The sequence below is a fragment of the Sardina pilchardus genome, chromosome 2, assembly GCF_963854185.1.
Source record: "Sardina pilchardus chromosome 2, fSarPil1.1, whole genome shotgun sequence".
Taxonomy (NCBI): Eukaryota; Metazoa; Chordata; class Actinopteri; order Clupeiformes; family Clupeidae; genus Sardina; species Sardina pilchardus.
In genome coordinates, this window is record NC_084995.1 from 40348896 (window position 1) to 40368759 (window position 19864).

General features: G+C 46.2%; 2 protein-coding genes across 2 annotated transcripts in view; one reads left to right on the top strand and one right to left on the bottom strand.

Annotated features, from left to right (window-relative positions):
* The first annotated feature begins 101 nt into the window (after positions 1–101).
* Positions 102–4287, top strand: zgc:113531 (uncharacterized protein LOC541359 homolog). Its single transcript, XM_062515562.1, has 3 exons — positions 102–629; positions 2634–2763; positions 3337–4287. Exons 1-3 carry the CDS (start codon positions 288–290, stop codon positions 3510–3512), a joined length of 648 nt encoding a protein of 215 aa, XP_062371546.1. The 5' UTR covers positions 102–287; the 3' UTR covers positions 3513–4287.
* A 1495-nt stretch (positions 4288–5782) lies between these two features.
* The window catches only part of b4galt2 (UDP-Gal:betaGlcNAc beta 1,4- galactosyltransferase, polypeptide 2), an 89755-nt gene continuing 75673 nt past the window's right edge, over positions 5783–19864 (bottom strand). Inside the window, exons 6-7 of the mRNA XM_062530453.1 lie at positions 13981–14085; positions 5783–9909 (exon numbers count right to left, since the gene is read on the bottom strand). Of these exons, the coding sequence (XP_062386437.1) occupies positions 9759–9909; positions 13981–14085 (256 nt within the window). The 3' untranslated portion in view covers positions 5783–9758. The remainder of the gene's footprint in view (positions 9910–13980; positions 14086–19864) is intronic.

Below are 19864 nucleotides of genomic sequence, written 5' to 3' on the forward strand. Positions count from 1 at the left end.
TGTAACGAAAGGGAATAGTAAGGCTATGCTTCCCATCAATATTCTGGTATTCGGCTGTCACGTGTAAATTGAAACATAACCCCATCAGAGGCGTAGATGTTTCTCTGCGAGTGTTGCAGTCCTCGAAAGACGTGCAGTGCAGGACTACCTTGGAACACTGGCACTTTCCATAACTGGAATATTCACTGCTAAAAATGTAGGTCATGTTTGAAAGCTTTTACACGTAATTTGAGGATTAATTCATTAGGTTACCGGACGCTATAGCACTTCTAACTTATCCGACAGATATGGTTGGGAATAAGAATTACCCGATGGGGATTATTCACACTTGGTTGGCACTGCTGGTACATGCCCAATGCTGCATGGCTTTCTCTGTTGCTGGGCATGAGAATACATGCGAGGCGAACGGGAGCGTTTACTACGTGGGGGAATGGTACTTCTTGGACTCAGATCACTGCACCCAGTGTGAATGCACGGCAGAAGGTTCGGCTTGTGCTAGAACCGAGTGCACGTCCCTACCTTCAGCCTGCATCCATGTGAGCCACTACCCCACTGACTGTTGCCCAAGGTGCGAGAAGATCGGCTGCGAGTACCGTGGGGAGGTGTACGACTTGGGTCAACAGTTCCAGGTAGAGTACAGTAAAAATCTGTTTCAAAATTTAACCTCTGCTCAGCATCGAGAGGCATCACATTCTAGCAAGCCTTCTTTATCAGGCTGTTGCCGAAACTCATTAGGCTTTTTTCTTTCTTTCTTTCTTTCTTTCTTTCTTTGTAAGGTTTAATTTGAGCTGACTTAAAGACATTCTCGTCTGATTATAATGGCAAAATAGACACATTATACCAAAGTTGAGTGCTGTGCTGTCCTTTGGGCTTATGCAAAATGTCCCATAATAGGCCTATTATCTTGTGAATAACTTGTCTGACTGACTTGTGAATTCCACATAGGCTATAGCCACAGAAATCATCAGTTCCCCAAAACATCGTCGACTAATCCCTTTGAAACTGTAGCCCGTAGGCTAGACTGTGTTTTATTGAGCTGAATTAGCCTACATTACAACTCTTCAAAGCAAGCAAATAAAAAAGATCAATGAGGATATCCTCAATAGATATTTACTAAATTAGCCTAGGTCTATTACGCCATCATGTGGCTAATCTTTGTAGCACCCATATAGCTAGGCCTGGCATATAGGCCTACTTTTAAAAATAGACCTTACATAGGCTATTGATTCTATATTATCCTACTATTTAATATTTATTTAATATTTAGTTGGCTGCATTGATTATTAGGACTTGCTTGTGATAGTAAAGATTCCTCCCAAATTTGTTCAAAACTTTAACCTGCTACTCTGGAAATCCAGAGTTCTTTCTTACACAGACAAAACAAACCTTTAGGCTACTTTTCCTCATAGGCCCATAGCATGTTTTGATATCCTTACTTATCTATATCTACCACAAGGAGGCAGTATAGAATTATCAAATGAAAATGTGAAGTCAATCCGATTTCCTATACTGTAAATAGGAGGGTTGGCTAATATAGAAATATAACTATTTTTTCATTATTGTGAGTGACGGCTCATTGATATTTGGAACATGTTGTATAAGGTAGGCCTAACCATATGCCGATGTTGATCAGTGCTTTTTGACTAATTGCAAGTGTTCCCTCCATGTCAGTTTGTAGTAGAACACTTAGAAAAAGTCAGTTACAAAAGTTGTTTCAAAGAAGAGGTTTCAAATGGACTGTTTTCATTTCAAAACGACACAAAGAGACTAAAATGTAGATGTGATGAGTAGTACCACCATTTTAAAGAGGCTTCAGGCCTAAGTCCGCCATCATATTAATTTGATTAGCCATATGATGTTAAACAGATGTCCTCTTTCAAATGAACACTGCATGACAGAGATGATAGATCCTCATCCAGCGCTGCATGCATATTGTATCAAGATGGTTCACGCCATTCCCACTTTAAAAAGCAACAGCCAGCAGCTATGCTCCAGGAAGGTGTTTAAATGACTCTTCATATAACCAGAAAACATCTCTGTTGGCACAGACTGGAGACTGCTGATTATTTATATGTGCCTCATGTCTTCCTGGTCTGGCTGGTACTAATGTAGGGTCCTTGATGAAATCTCTGGACTGGATGACTCATGCAGTGCCCATGAGAGCAACCCAGGTCATTCATCAGCCAGAATAGCTCTTTGATTAGGATTTTTGCAGATGGTCAGTCGTTGAATAAATTCCTGGGAAAAAAAGGATATTTAAGTGATAACTTGGACTGCAACAATTAATCAAATAATTAGTTGTAAACTATGAATCGCCAACTAGTTTGGTAATAGGTTTGTGTAACATTGTCTGATTCCAGCATTGTAAACTTGAATACTGTCTGCTATACTCACTTGTGGACAAAACAAGGCATTTGTGGACATAACCCTTGAGAAAATTTTATTGCACTAACAACTAATGCATTAGGCCCAACTGAGGAAGCAACAGACTAATGAATGAACTATGAAAATATTTGTTAGTTGGAGTTGTGAGGGCCTGCCGGGACTTTGGCGAGAAGGTTGCATAGGATTATGATTGAGAAGTTTCCTTCACTGCTCTGTGACCCTGTCTGCTGTCCCGTGTGTTTTGACAGCCCTCGGAGTGTGAGCAGTGCACGTGTGAGGACGATGGCATCGCGCGGTGCCTGGTGGCGGACTGTGCGCCCCCACCCTGCGTCAACCCTGTTTATCAGAAGGGGAAGTGTTGCCCTGAGTGTAAGGATGGTAAGTGATCGCCCCCAAAAAACAACCACACGATCTCTTGCATGAACTCACTGATCTCTTTATGAAAAGATTAGTGTGGATGAGGACTGTGTTGCTTGGGTCATTACAATACATCAGAATGAAATGCAGCGCGAGTCAGAAAATCTTGTTCTGGGGTGTGACTGATTCACTGGGGTTGATAGCATCAGTGCTTGTTGTTGATGTAATGAGAGTATAAATTACTTTAGCGCACGCCACATTCAATAACACTAGCAATTATGTATCGCCTCATCTACTGGATATGCATAACATTGCATGAGTTATGTGATGCTCCTTTGTGTCTAGTGACAAATGTGGGTTATTGTTTGCTGTCCTTGTAGAGCCATATCATTTTCCTCACTGTGATGCCAACTAAACTAAACTATTAGATGACTGAGCTCAGTTTTTACTTAAATATGCATTGTTTTCACAATATACCTTCAAACATTTAAACTGTTTTAACACATAGAATGGGATTAATACATGTACCATTGTTACATTTATGATAGTTGTAGTAAGGTTTTAAGTGTCATTGCACTGTTGTTACATCCCCAGGCCCAAACTGCTACGTGGATTCCTCTAGGACCCAGGTGATCCCTGGGGGCGAACCAGTGTGGGTGAACTCCTGCACCAAGTGTCGATGCCACGATGGCCAGGATGCTGGGTACTGGGAGGGCAACAGGCTGGCCACCTGTACCCGTGTGAAGAACTGCCAAACAGAGGAGGCCTGAAAATGACGAGAGACCGATGAATTACATCGCGGAAGTTTTCCTCTGCTGAAACGAGGCTCACCTGAAGAGCTTGTAGCGTACAGTATGTGTGTAGCACTAATTCCATCCTAAACACATACATGTATTTCGAGCTTGGTTATGGTGGTAGTAGTGCTCATTATTATTGCTTAGGTGCACTGTGTATATTCTTCTCAAACTAATTGAAAACAATAGCCTTGTTCATTAGAACATATACCAAAGAGATGTTTTCAACTCAATTAGGCATACATAATAAATGCACCCAAAGACATTAAGACATGTGCACACAACTGCAAACTCCCTGCCATGTAGGTAGAATTATGTACTGTAGTTCCATATTATGTTTACTTTATACACATTTACATGTACAAATATATATGCTGGTTTTGTGCGTAATTCATCATATAATTTGAGGTATACAACATCTTGAGCTGGATAAACTGCTGTATATTCCCATAGATTTCTTTCAAGTAATGTGTAAATCATGTGGAACGTGATAAATGACTTTACTATAGTAGTGTGTAAGTAGTGTATTGTGGAAAGCTGACAACATTTTTTGAATGACAAATAGGTTGACTATTAGGCGAGGTAAGGCATGCATACAGTACGTACATACAGTATCTTTTTAGATTTGTAGAACTGAATTGATACCTTTCTACTAAATCCTCTGATGTGATCCATTTAGATGAAGTGGTGGATTTTATTAAAAGGTTGCTGTGTTTGACAGGGATACGTAATAAAAGTATTCCAAATGGTATTATACTTTGTTTGTTTTTTTCTTCGGAGTTCAGTGATATTTTGTAGATTCACTTAAAGCCATTCAGGCATGGGTACTAATACACCAGCATACTAAATACTTAGTGTAGATGTGAAAAGTAATGGTGTTGGCACCTTTCCCTCTCCCTGTCATTGCTGATAATGAGTTGATAATATGTGGCAATGAATCTGTTCCAGAAGCAGATCATAAAGTACCGTAGCCTGCAAGCCGTTTAATCATGTTCTTTTTGGAAATGAAAGGCCCATTCCCTCAGGTCCACCAACAATAGACTCCAAAAATATTAATCTGTCACTTCAACCTAGCAGCCAGCCGCTGCACTGAGAATGGAAATGTGTGTATGGAAATTTCATCCTGTCTGCACTACAGGCAGGTGAAATAACTTGATCATGTACGTACGCAATAGAACTAAACGGATAGATCTGCTCTCCATTTCCTTTCCTGGGCAGTCCGTGGGCGCCTTGTCACGGCGAACGAGTCAAGTTGGCGTGTACTGTGTGCGGCTCCATCCGGTGGGGGTAATGCTGATAATGAATCAAATCTCTCTGAGGGGATGGCGTACGCGCGTAGCTTCATTACCCTATCAGCCTCAGTCTGTCTCCCTGACAGTTTGGGGACATGATTTCCCCTTCACTAATAAAACTGTCATGTTCTTTTGTTGTGGTTAGGATTTGGCCCACTGAAAGATATGACGTTTAAATAGGAGAGTGCCCCCACGCCCAGTAATAAGCCATCACACACACACACACACACACACACACACACACACACACACAGTTAAATGTTGTAGACCTAATTGTTTTGGCAGGATGGATATTTCACCTCTTGTTCCTCAAGTGATGCATTAGTGACAGGCTGACTCACTTACTCACTCACCACAAGGCATACATGAATGCATGGTCACACATAAGCTCATTCACCCATTCCAAGTCTCAAAGACAGTTTCTCTCTCTCTCTCTCTCTCTCTCTCTCTCTCACACACACACACACACACACACACGCATACGAGTCGACTCCTTTGCTCTAAAAATGTTTGTCTCAGGTGGTGGTGACTCTACCGCCTGGCAAACCTTGAGCTCCCTTAAATTGAGGAAGTCCAAATCTCAGCAGTGATTTGAAGAGTGTTTTGCTCTGCCTTCTCTCCCACATAAACACACTCACACACACAAACACACACACCAAAGGCCTCAACGCAATTCAGTCCTTCCATTTGTGAAATAGGCCTCGTTATTTTCCTCCACTCCAGTGTAACGTGAGCACCATCAGCAGCAAGTCGGTGGAAATGCTGACTGACTCGCCCAATCGCCTCTCCAGCTTCCTCTTTTTTCTGTGTGTAATCAGCGCTCCAGCCTGGAAAAAAGTAGAGGTCTCTCTCCCAGTACAAGCACTTCCAGTTTGAGCCAAATTCTGCACTATGGGAACAGTAGACAGTCACAACCGCAGTGAGAATAAAAGACCCTTGAGGACCATGAACCCATTTTTGCTCATCAGATTTATTGATTGTATATAAAAAGTATGATATGACATTATGCATTCTATATAAGATATAACATTTTTTTTTGACATTCAACGTACAAAAACCTATATAGGTACAGTAAATCTTTAAAAATGCACCACAGGCTCCAATGCCCGAGGCGGTCAGTAGATGTTTTGCTTCCAGTGTCTTGTCATTCTGTCCTGTAGGGTGTTCCAGCTGTCCTGCCCATCCTATAAATCAAATCAAAAGCACAGGGGGGTTGGGGAGGGGGGAGGACAAGCAAAAGCACAACAAGTGCTAGATCCCAACACTGAGAAAGGCATGAGGAAATGGAGGTGAGGAAAAGATGAAAAAGAGGACAAGGGGAGTGAGAGATTCAGAATTAAGACCAGGAAATGAGGCAAAAAAGTATAGACAGATAGAGGCAGGAGGGGACGCAGGCGGGCTGAGTAGGGGGGTGAGGGAAGATACAGTATACTACATGTAGAGTACAATGATGTCAGGGACAACATGTCCATCTGTGGGCTTGCCGACCCGAGGCTACATAAAAAGCAGAAAGCGGTAAACTGGAAAGCCGACGGCCTGGCGTCCCCCCCTTGTGACCGGACTGGGCTCCGGGCTGTGAGATGACACTGAGCTGGGCTGTGGCTCCGTGTGCAGTCAAGAGGAGCAGTGATGGTTTATAGGCCCTAAGGTGATGGGGGAGACGCGCCGAGGAGAGAGGCCAATGTGACCCACCCCGTTTCAGTGCAGCCTGTATGTGTTAACCTGTGGCATGTGCAACGGACCAGACCGAGAGGCAAACCCATGCCTTACTACAGTGACAATGAACCTCCACCATCCAAACTGAACAGAGATAGAGCGCACACACACACACACACACACACACACACACACACACACACACGCCATCATATGAGGCTGGTTTCTCATTAGAGAGACCAGGACCAACACCGAGCTAATAGGAACTCTATATACAGCTCTAGCTGACCAATTTGTACGAGCAGTAACGCTTTGCCCATCCCATAGACCTTTTGACATACTACAGCTGCGTATTAGTGCTTGATATGTGAACCGTTTGCAAAATCCTTGACTGGTCTCTGATAAGCCTAGAGTGTTTAGGTACGGTATGTGGCATGAATTGATAAGCATATGCAAGGCCACCTATACAAATAAGCTTAACATGGTAAGATGTTAAAACTTCTTCAAATGACAGCACGTGGTAACTGTAAGCATAGCAAACCAACATTATAGAATTGAGATCACCTTCAACACTGATATGTATCCCAGAGGACCAGCACATATTCAGCTGCACATGAAAAGCAGACAAGCCGCACCATAAGATTCTTGTACTTTTTCTTTACTTTTTTTCTTTTTTTTTTTTACAGAAAATGTGTTCTTTTGTTGTTGTTGTAGTTTTTTAAGCAGGCTTATACCAGTTTGAAAACTTGAAATGAGTTTCAATGGCATTTGTCAATTCCTATCAATATCAATGTCAAGAATGCAACAATGCTACTTTTTCAAATATTTGAAAGACTTGTTAAATCACTATATACCCACAAGGGTAATAACGTTCAGCAAAGGAACTTAGTTAAGGCCTTTAGTGAACTGGATTTATACACTTTTTTGGCCTCAAGTAAAACAAAAGCAATGATCCAGCGTGAGGAGCAGAACATCTTTGTTTCCCAGCCACAGCAGTAGCACACTCAAATAAACAAACAGGCAGCAGCTGGACAGCCGAGATGGAGCTGAAGGGTCCTCAGAACGTCCTGAAGTGAATCTGTGCCTCTCATCCGGAGCAGCTGAATCTTTAGCTCAGTTCAGCAACAAACAAAAAAAACAAACAAACGGAAAAAAAAAACATACATACATACTGTAGCTCAATGGGGAGAGTGGTGAGGAGGATGAAGGAGAAGGCAAAACAGGATCAAAACAAAACAAAACAAAACAAATGAGCAGAAAGAAAGAAAATAAAGGCAATTGCACAGAGCCTCGATGCTCATCTGAATAAACAGAGAGAGAGAGAGAGAGAGATTGAGATCACTGATAAAGTTCTCTTTCATGCGAATGTGAGAGAACTGTAGCAAGTACAAAAGAGATATCCACATCACTTCACACAACAGAGACCTCAACAAAACCAAAATACTCTCAATCTTGTTTTGGCCCTCATAACAAAAACAACTCGAAGGCATCGGTTTGGTGATTCAGGCAGTACAAAACAAAAGAATGAACAAAAGAATAAGCGTATTTCAAACCGAGAGGCTTCTGTAAACAATAAGGGGAGTTTGTGAGATATTGCTACTTCCCATTGTTGGCGTACAACCATACACACTAAGTGATCTGAAATATCAACACCACTGCTGAAGACCACTGCAAAGCTAATTCAGGCCACGATATCATGATCAATTCTATTAATATAACCACAAAAATCACCCTCAAAAAACAAGCCATTCTGGAGATACCCAGCAGGGGGCGACCAGCAAAACCTCTCATACAGGTGAAGAGCAAATCAATGTTGCAGGTTGGCGAACTGGTTTGACACAGCTCAGGCCCAAATGCACGAGAGAGTCTGCTGACGTTTTGCACTTGGTTCACCAGATTTCAAAAAGCCTTGCAGTTCAGCTTTCGAGAAAAAAGAAGAATAACATCCGAACAACAAACCAACACACAAACAAAACAATCAAAAATCGACTTCAAATCCAGATTTGTGAAAGCATTGAGTATGTGGGGTGAACACTACAAAGAAAGGACCAATAGAAAAATTGTCTTCTCTGCACAGATATGCTATTTTTTTGTGTACAGAACTGTTCCTGTGAAATTCACCATGAACCATAGAGGACAGAGGACAGTCTGCATGTAGTCCTTCCAGTAGGTCTTCAATCACCTGGGATCTCTACCAGACTTCCAGAAAAATCGGACCTCTGATCGATCTCTGCCCATTTACAAAATGTCTTCAGAGATTCACTTGTTTCCATGGTAGACAAAATGCTTTCTCCATGAAAAGATAGACAGCATGAGAGAAAGAAATGACAAAAAAAGAGCAAAAGAAAGAGACGAAAATCGGCCCAGAGCTTATCTTGTTCCATGAATCCCCTTTCGGTCAAGCTCGTCTTAGTCCTCAGATATACGAAGAGAAAGGGAGGAAGAGAGAAAGAAATGAAGAACGAGAGAGAAAGAGAAAGAGAGAGAGAAAGCAAGGAAAAAACAGAACACTGCAATCACTGCAGCTACAAGACACATTCATTCTGCAATATACAATATGTTCAACACAGATTTACATGAGAGGAGCCGGCTGTTCCTCTAGCCTTTGATTGGGTTCTGTGTCCAGCTCCCACTCATCAAGAGCGCCAGCAGATGGTCCTGTTCTGTGCATGAGATATGTCACTGCTGGGATCCCTTCAAAAGGACTCTCCAGAGTCCAGTTGACCAGTGTCTGGGCGGATCCCTTCAAAAGGACTCTCCAGAGTCCAGTTGACCAGTGTCCGGGCGGGTAGCCCTGGCCCTCCAGCGGGACTACTGCATGGAGATACTGCATTAGTGCATTAGTGGGAGGCCTTTCTGTCCAGCATGCCCCCCTCCAGTGTCTCGACAGAGAACGTGTGTGTGTGTGTGTGTGTGTGTGTGTGTGTGTGTGTGTGTGTGCTTGTAGTGTGTGCTCAAGTACAATCGTGTGTGTGTATGTGTGTGTGTGTGTGTGTGTGTGTGTGTGTGTGTGTGTACCCTCTCCCCAGGTGGAAAGCTTGGTGATTTCCTGAGAGGTAAGCCACTTGATGTCCAGGTCCATGGCTTCCCTTTGTTTTGGATGTCTGAGAAGGTCATTAAAGTGGACGTGAACCCTCTTTCCTTTCTCTCTGATGCAAGAACCGGAGAGTCCCGATGCCTCCAAAGGTGTGTGTGTGTGTGTGTGTGTGTGTGTGTGTGTGTGTTTTATGCGTGTGAAGGTAAGTGGCAGGTGCGGTCCTCTCCTCCTGAGCTCCTATCCCCTGAGGGGTCTGGGCGGGGGCTTGCCGATCTCCACAGAGATGTTGGTGTAGAGCGGGTACCTCTTGACGGACACCACGCGGTACAGCAGCGAGCTGATGCCGTCCTTCCGCATCGTGTTCTTGGTGTTCTGGATTTTGTTGAACCTTCGCAGAAAAAAAGAGGCAAAAACAAACAAACACTTTTAGACTTTTTTTTAAAGCATCAGCATTTCCTTTAGGTTCTACACACACACACACACACACACACACACACACACACACACACACACACACACACACACACACACACACACACACATGTGTATGTTTTAGGGGCAATTAATTGATGGCTAAACCACCGGCCAGATGGCCTGGGCCTCTGTGTGGTGTGTGTGTGTGGCTGCCTAGGACAGCCTTAGCCAGCAGATGGTGCCCCACACCAGAGGAACTGCCAAATGGCCCGAGTCGGGGACCCGACGGAGGCGTCTACCTTCCCACGCCCTCGGAAACTGGTCTCACTCCCGCCTACAGCGCGCGAGGGAACACAGCCGGGCGTTTGGTCCAACTAGCCCGTCTGTCCGACTGACCACCTCCACCCTCACAGTCTTCAAAGAGGCATACATCGATTTCTCCAAACAATGAGCTTGAATGCTAACTTTAATCCATGTGATAAAACAAAACAAAACAAAACCAAACCAAAGCGCATCCTCCGGCGAGGAGCCTGCAGATCTTTTCTGCTAATTCACAGAGTCGGAGATATAAAGATAGAAAGAGAAGACCGGAGTGGGAGAGCTTTATTTACTAGAGCCTCTGCAGACCAAAGTCAAAGCCGACCCTGTGAAACAGCGCTAGAGAGATGATAGCCTACTCCATACATCCCACGTCATCACCTCTTCTGTAAACAACGCTGACAATGCCCTCGTTCACACACACACACACACACACACACACACACACACACGCACGCACGCACGCACGCACGCACGCACATGCATACAAACGACCTTTCCACTGGATCTCAGAGACCAGAGCCCGACTACTCACCCCGGTGACTTCTCCGACTTCTCGGTCATATCAGCTTACATATCTTTCGCGTGCGGCCGCGGAGCGTGATACACCGGCCAGGGATTATGGTTCATGCCCAGCGATTTGATGCCGCCGCGGCGGGTGGCTCACACGCACACGCCAGGATTAATGTGCGTGCGGCGGGAGAGGGAGGCTAGGCTGAGCTGGGCTGGCTAATCTAGGGGAAGGTGATTAACGACAGCGCCGTCATCCACCGATGAGCACAATCACAATGTCTCATTAACCCGGAGCTCAACTGCACGGCCAAACGCAGAGGCAGCGAGTGTGTGGAGGGCCAAAACATTTATCATTGTAAACGCGTGTGCACACACACTAAAACGCACGCACACACACACACACACACACACACACACACCAGTCACACAAACCAGTCACACCTGAGTCAATCAGCAACTAGCCTTTCTCCTTGCTAAGGCATGGCCAACCATTTGGGGGAGTGTGAGTGTGAGTGTGTGTGTGTGTGTGTGTGTGTGTGTGTGCGTTTGCGCGTGTGTGTGTGTGTGTGTGTGTGTGTGCGTTTGCGCGTCTGTGTGTAAAAGAAAGACAGCGCAGCACGAAAGATAGGCCTACTGTAAACACTTTATGAGGCCAGCATTAGAATGCAAATAAGTGCGCGCGGCAAATTGTTTACACCAAGGTAATATTTCCATAGTGTTCGCGCCCTAATATCAGAGGGAAGACAGATGCACGGCTGGCTGCTCAGAGACGGGCCTGGCCCATGTTATGCAGTGATTGCAAACCCTCGGTCCCACCCCGAGACAATGAGGGATGTTTGTGCTGGGGCTGTGTTGGTGCTGCTGTGCTCCGTGGCCTGACCACAGAATAATAACAACCCCTGATTACCACAGCCCCCTAAGCCCACTGCAGCAAAACGCCACACGAGACTTTGGAGCACTTCTGATGTAAGCCCCTCTGCATTTCCATCCGTGACTTTTTGGAGGGGGGATTCTTTTTTTTTCTTTTTTTTTTTTTAAAGGGGAAAAAAAAAAAAAATTCTTTGGTTTGGGTACTTTTAAAAATCCAATACCCTTATTGCGTTGAATCCCACTGGTATTTAAGAAATCCCAAAGTATTTTAACAAAGGGCCAAAAATCTGGGGAAATGCCTTAATGGGGTTCTTCGTTTCTTCACTTTTATGGCAGCCATGAGCTGCCATGAATTATTTATCAGTCTCTTAAACGCTCTGAGTCCATGTCACCTTTACAAAAGCTGAGCCTCCAGAATCCATACCAACAGCAGAACAGAGAAGGGTAAGAGAGAGAGATTGAGAGAGAAAGAGAGAGAGGGACAGAGAGAGAGAGAGAGAGAGAGAGAGAGAGAGAGAGAGAGAGAGAGAGAGAGAGAGGGAGAGGGGAGAGGGAGAGGGAGAGAGAGGGTGAAAGATATGTGAGGAGTGGAAAGAAATGGCAAGTGAGCTGAAGAGATGAAGAGATATCCATCACACAAAGGCCCTCTGTGTCTGATTTATCGATTTTCATAAAGTGGCGGCACCCACTCCGCGCCTGTCTGCTTTGTCTATGTGTCTCCATCGCTGTCGTCTGGGCTGGTCATTTGTCCTGGTGTGAAGCGCTGGCTGACACCACGCGCACGCGCTGCAGTGTTCACCAGTGCTAAGTCAAACACGCCTGGTCAGACAGAACAGGACATACTGATAGAGGCCTTACACCCTGGTCAGACAGAACATACTGATAGGGGCCTTTTTGAGGATGGCTAAGAGGTGTGAAGGGGAGTGTATGACTTTGAAGGATGTAACATGTAGGCCATCTGGTTTGAAGCAAGGATTAGCTGAGGCTAAGCGAGGGAAAAAAATAAATCTCCACAGGAGATGTTCTCCCAAAGAAGTGAAGGACAAAAGAGGACGATTATTTTCCAAAAAGCTGCTTTTGAGAGAGCACATTTTTAATTGCCAGAAGAATTTTTCACAACGAAACCTTTTTCCCCATCTCCCTTTCCATTTTTTTCTGATTAGCTTATTTTCCATTTCCGATGAAGCCATCGCTGCTGGCTAATTGGACCCATCTCCTGTGGCTCATTAGCTCCAAACCAGGCAAAAATGTGCAAACAAAAGAAAACCTGTTCACGCAAGTGAAGACGGCGCCGAACAAACGGTGTCTGAAGTAATTATCCTACCAGCGTCTCTCACTTCCCATTCTGTCACCTGACTTAACTTCCTCTGTTTGTTTGATGGAGCGCAAACTTCACAGGCAGAAGGCCCACTTTGCGGAGGTATGTTTCAGTTCAGCGGGACTCTAACAACTCATTCACTGGCACCTTGCGCTTTCTCCTCTCCACCGGAAATGAGAGAGAGGAGTGTTCCTAATGGAACCGCACACTGGTGAAGTCATTGTGATTCCTTCTCAGAAGCCCTTGAAGGAAATTAACAACAGGAGAGTGCGAGAGAGATAGAGATAGCGAAAGAGGGATGAAGAGAAAGGGAGCAAGTAAATGAATGAGAGAGAGAGACAGAGAAAGAGAGAGAGAGAGAGAGTGAGTGAGTGAGAGAGAGAGATAGAGAGATAGAGAGAGAGAGAGACAGAGAGCACTTTGAGAGAGTTATCAAAACACAGTGAACAGGCTATGAACGGTGACCCGTATCCAAATATCACAAGTATCAATCCAACTTTGCTTTCACAAAGCCACCCCCCCCCCCGGGGGTCCTTTAACCGGTTTGGCACGCCTGAGGAAAGCGCACGTCCTTGAGCGATGGCACACGCCGATCTCCACGCCGCGCAGAGCGACGACGGCTGAGTCGCCGACTCGAGAGGAGAGGCGCTGACGGATGAGCCGCTCATGCATGAAAGAGTGCTCTTTAGCGGCGGATGAACACGCCCCGGCGTTCCTCCGACGAGGGCAGCTGGGAGGGAGCAGCGGCGCTGAACTCACCAGGGCCTTAAACAATGCGCCAACATTAGGTCAGTGAACTGCGCAGATGTCGGGCTAAGCGAAAAAAAAAAAAAAAAAAAAAAAAAAAAAAAAGCGGCTCCACCAAGGGTCACCAAGGGCAACGGCCGTTGGACACGTTCATTAAAACACGGCAGCAGACGTCAAGAGCGGAAACCTGCACTCTGGGAAAAAATAACAACTGAAAAAAACCTGAACGAGGCCCTTAATGATGAGAGTAATTATGAGATGGTAATAAGAGCTCTCTACCTCTGGGGGTTGGGCTCATTGTGCTTGTCTCTCTCGTGCTTGATCATCCGGTAGCGGCCGATCTTCACGTCCGGCCGGGACACCTTCATCCCGTTCAGCGTGATCCTGTGGACAGATAAAAACACCCCACGTTAACATTCACATTCATTCCAGACTATAGTATATATGCACATCAACCGAGAGCATATAGCCAATCTCCATCCCTCTCCATATAATATCCATATCCGTATGCTCCTTGGGTAGCGAGCCTATAGAACATGACAGTTATTATCAGCCAGCAGGTGCTTATGAGCTCATTTACTGCATGAGCTACTGCGACTTCAGGGACGCTACGTTGCCCCTGCGTAAGAACACGGAGATGGCAGCTGTATGTTCCTACAGCTGAATCCACAGTGGGATGTGTGACAGAGAAGCATTTTTAAAGAGAAAGAAAGAGCAAAAAAAAGACAGAAACAAAAAAAGAACATGAGGATACACAGAGAAAGAGAGAACACGAGGATACACAGAGAAAGAAAGAGAGAGGAGAGAGAGAGAGAGAGAGAGAGAGAGAGAGAGAGAGAGAGAGAGAGAGAGAGAGAGAGAGAGAGAGAGAGAGAGAGAGAGAAGAGCAGACTAAAAGCTGGGTGTTACAGAATGAGCCCTGTAAAAGTGTCTGATAGTTCCACGCCAGCCAGATAGCGTTGATGGGGTCTTCAGGGGAGTTTCTGTTGATTGACATCCAATAAAGAGCGGGCAGCTTGACCTCATCCTAGGCCCATTCACCCGGTGGCCAGCACAAGCCACAAGAGAGAAGGAGAAGCATTATGTGGCAACACCTTTCTGTGCTGGGGCCTGTGGGGATTTCCTTTAGACTCTAGCCGATAATCACATACAAACACTCCTGCCTGCACAGATACACACACACACACACACACACACAGTCATTCACTCTGACTCTCTCTCACACAAACACACACACACACACACACATTCTCTCTCATAGTCACTTACACACACATGCGCACACTAGTACGCACACACACAAACACACACACACTCTGTCTCTCTCTGTCTCTCTCTCTCACACACACACAGTCACTCAATCACACACACACAAACACACACACACACAAACGCACGCACGCAGGCACGCACGCACAATATCTCTAACGCTCTTGAAAAAAATGAGCCCAATTGTTTAAAGAACAGCAGCTTACAGCCACACAGGATTGCCCGAACAATCCCACCATTCTAATCTGCCTCCTTGGCACTCAGACAGACTCCACTTAGAGGAATTCTTATGTTTGCAATGTCAGCATCACCACCATGGCCTGACCCTGTCACACTGGTGCAGCCGAGGACAAGAAACGCTTCTTACAGCATCTGATTAGATGGAAATCCCACAGTCGCGTGCCCGCGTCTATGTCTTTTCGCCTGTGTGTGTGTGTGTGTGTGTGTGTGTGTGTGTGTGTGTGTGCGTGTGTGAGAGAGAGAGAGAGAGAGAGAGAAAGAGTGTGCGTGTGCCTGTGTGTGACAGTTTGTGCATTTTCCCCCATAATAACACAAGACAGACAGCATTGTGATGCATAATTCAGAAGAGGGATTTAAAATAATCTCTGTGTATTCTTGACCCAGAAACAGCACAATTATTTCACAAAGACAGGAATGTGCGTGTGTGTGCGCGCATGGGTGTGCGTGTGTGTGTGAGTGTGTGCACGCACATGCATGTGGTGTGCTTATGAGTATGTCTGTGTGTGTGTGTGTGTGTGTGTGTGTTTGTCTGTGCATGTGTGTATGCATGTGTGTATGCTTGTTTGTCTGTATGTGTGTGTGTGTGTGTGTGTGTGTGTGTCTGTCTGTCTGTGTGTCTCAGTCTGTATGTGCGTGTGTGTGTCTGTGTGTGAGTGTGTGAGGCTGTGCCCTCTATTTCACGTAGGTGAGCAGAATAGGCGCTGGGAGCCAGACGACTGACGGTGATCAGTAGTGCCAGGCCCAGGCAGGGGGATGCCAGGAGAGAGGCCCGGCTGCACTAGGATATGATTTACAGCCCAAATGGGCTCGGCCCCGTCCACAGGCCAGTTGGCACGGAGGGCAGACCATGGCAGCGGCTATTCTTAGCCCCGGGGCACCGCATGAGGCCTGGCAAACATCCAAGACGGTGTTTTGGAAAAATGAACATGATGATGGATAATGGGTGATGATGATGATGATGATGGGTGATGATGATGATGATGATGATGGGTGAGGAGGAAGAAGATGATTATAATGGATGAGGATGATGACCACGATGATGAGGATGACGATAGAAAAATCAATTCTAGTTATCAGTCAAGATAGCATAGCCTATGCGCGATCAAAAAAGCTTGGAAGCACAATCACAAGATGGCCTGACGACCAGACTAAAGCTGTTAGACTGACACACAGGCGGGGGTGCCATATGGACTTGAAGAGTGTCGCCACAGCTTGTTCTTCAAAGAAGTGCTTTCCCAGCAACCACGCACCTGTGCGTAGAGCCTTGATGCTAGTTAGCCATATGTGAGCTATTAAATCTCTTTTGGCAATGGCACTCTCTCGACGGCAGCACTTCTTGAAAAAGCGCCGTCCTACGCACGAACGCGAAACGGTTTAATGAAACTGCAGAATCTATACCATGCCAGTAAAGTCTCCTTCGCAGCACGCCGCTCAATCTTCACATGCCTCAGTGAAGACCATTTCAAGAGAAGAGAACACCACAGTAAAACACTACAGTAACCTTGAGGAAAAATTACCATAACGCTACAAAAATGAAACACTTTCTTTAGATTCGTTTTGCCCTCGGAGAGTAAAGCTAGCCATACAAAGACGCAGAAGACAAAAAAAAGAGAATATGTACAGAACCACCGAAAAAAAAAAAAAAAAAACGCTTTTGTCATCCAAGCGTTTGCCGTGTTCTGTCGGAGATAAAGTAATGAAATGTGAGTGGGCCATCAGCTAATGAGACAAGGCCCGATTCCAAAGGCTCTTCCTCGCTGAAACTCCAGCAGTAATAATTAATACTGTAGACTGGCGATACGTCTGGGCCCTCTGGACGAGCTTTGATTGGATTAGCTGGGAGTTTCTACAGATCTCCTTTCTCTTCCTCTTCCCTGCAGTTCATTTAATTGCATTAGACTCGTAGAGTCGAGGGGAGTCCGAATCATCAGCGTTACTTCATTTCTCCCGAGCACAGTGGAGGAAAACAGACAGAGAGACAGAGAGAGAGAGAGAGAGACAGAGAGAGAGAGAGAGAGAGAGAGAGAGAGAGAGAGAGAGAGAAAGGGCAGAATGGAGTGGAGGTAACCGGAAGACTGAAAAACATGAGTTGACTGAGTGTGTGTGTGTGCGTGTGTGTGTGTGTGTGTGTGTGTGTTAGTGAGCAGAGAGACCGCGACAGACTGAAGAGGGAGAGAGGGAGGGAGAGAGAGAGAGAGAGAGAGAGACGGATGTGATGGGAATGGAGAGATGATGGAGGACGGGGTGGGATGAGTGCAGAGCCGGAAATGGAAGAAAAGCCATCCGTCACATAGAGCCACATCTCGCTGATTCACCACCCCACGCGCGCACGGATGAATGCACAACCACTCACTCACACACACACACACACACACACACACACACACACACACATGCACGCGCATATACACACACACACACACACTATTCACAACTATTGTTAGAAAGAGACACATGAGGGAAATTGGAACGGAAAAATATGCAGACCACGAGAATAGCGTCTCACATCTCGTGACGAGCAGCACAGTGGCAGAGATGTGTCCATCCAACAGCACGTCTGTCTGGAGTCAGGCACAACACTGAGCCAATGGAAGTCACACACACACACACACACACAGAGTCGGAAAGCTCTTATGAAGAAAGACACAATTTCCGCAAGCGGGAAATCTATGCATCTGAGTCATGCGCTCATCAACTTTGTCTGTTGGGCAGATAAATAAGCTAATGCACCGTCAAGACAGATAAACAAGCCTGCCCTGGGCTTTCATCAGCAGACGCATTTATAAACAGCTAATGCCCCAATTACTATAATTACAGCGGCGGCTTTATTGGAAGCGACTAAAAGGTCTTGACATAAGGCCTCCGCGCTAATGTCAGCATTAGGAGAAACTAATTGTGGCGAAGGAGGACGAATGGAAGTCTCCCAGCTCTTCTGTATGACGTCGCACTTTGCCCTTCAGAGCTGCCATCTGGTAGCAGACACTTCAAGTCAAGATGTCTTAGCAGAGAGTGGCATTCTACATTCACAGCACACCTGCCTGGCTTTGGTTATGAAGGGAAATGTCCCTTCAGGGTTTCCATACTCCACCAGGCCACAGATGCTGACAGTCAGGGAGTCGTGGATGTTGAGTCGTTGGGTCTGAGTCTGTCTAAACGTGCCCACGGGGAACAACAGCACTCTCAACCCTCGACACACACACACACACACACACACACACAGACACACACAGACACACACACACAGACACACACAGACACACACAGACACACACAGACATACACTGACACACACAGACACACACTCACTCACCCTCTCTCTCTCTCTTTTCGTTATTTTTTCCCTGGCTTGTCAGAGGGAACATTAGCCACAGACAGTGGGAGACCGTGTCATCTGCGTCCTCTCTCCCCCCCGGACGGTCACCCTTTGACGGGCAGTGATTTCAGCCGCTCCCTGAGGCGGTGTGGGAGCCTCCTTCACCCCATCTCACCGTCCTCTAGGCACGACAAAAAAGCCCCCTCTGCTTTTCAGAGATTCACCACGCTACAGAAACTCTGTTTCTTTTCTCTCCGAGTAGAAAAGTACACGGTTATGGTCTTGTGCATGGTTACTTTGCCACTTTTCCTTGAACGCCTCTTTCTGGGTTTCTTTTGGCCCTACACACAATGTGACTTATACACAGGCATTCTCCAGAGGAAAATTCCAATTCTATGGCCACAATGGAGGACGGCATAAGCAAACATACACACACAGTTCCATCCATCCACACACACACACCCACACACACACACACACACACACACACACGTAAATGCGGAATTATGTGACCCCATACTCGGAGCAGGACGGCTAAATTGGAAAGACCCTCTGGCTCTATCTTATGCACGGCCATTTCGGTCACAAAAAAAGAAGAAATGTACTGCAGCACAGAGAAGTGGGAAAAATCAATTCTTTTTTTTTTTTTTTTTTAAGTATATTTTTTGGCCTTTTTGGCTTTATTATGATAGGACAGTGAAGAGGTAGACAGGAAACAAGTGGGAGAGAGAGATGGGGTGGGATTGGGATATGACCGCAGGCCGGATTCGAACCTCGGTCCCCGTGGGCACTCGGACCCGCAAATGGTATGGACGCTGTAGCCTGCTGCGCCACAGCGCCCCCGAATCAATTCTAAATCCATCAGCCGAGGCCGTATTTACTGCACAAGCACTAGCAGTAAGTGCCGCGCTGTAGTGGAGCGTGGCCCGCCGCGTAGCGCCTTTTTGTCGCCCACGATAATGAAATGAGGCTGCTGGCTGCGACTGTTGCGCTCGGCGACGCCGGGCATGTCGGAGGCGGACCTCTGACCCGTCGGCACGCTGCCCCGGACATGATGTGCAGTCTAACGGGACAGCGTCTGTCCACAGCGCTGAGCTGAGGTGATGGGAGGGGTTAGGCCCTGTGCTGGCCTATAGGGGACTCGCAGGCTAGTGTTGCCTGAGTGGGCATAAGGCCTCAGGGTGGCACACAGCGCTGAGCTGAGGTGATGGGAGGGGTTAGGCCCTGTGCTGGCCTATAGGGGACTCGCAGGCTAGTGTTGCCTGAGCAGGGCATAAGGCCTCAGGGAGGCACACGCTTGGGATGTGGCAGGGCACTGATGCCAGCTGATGTGACTGCCGA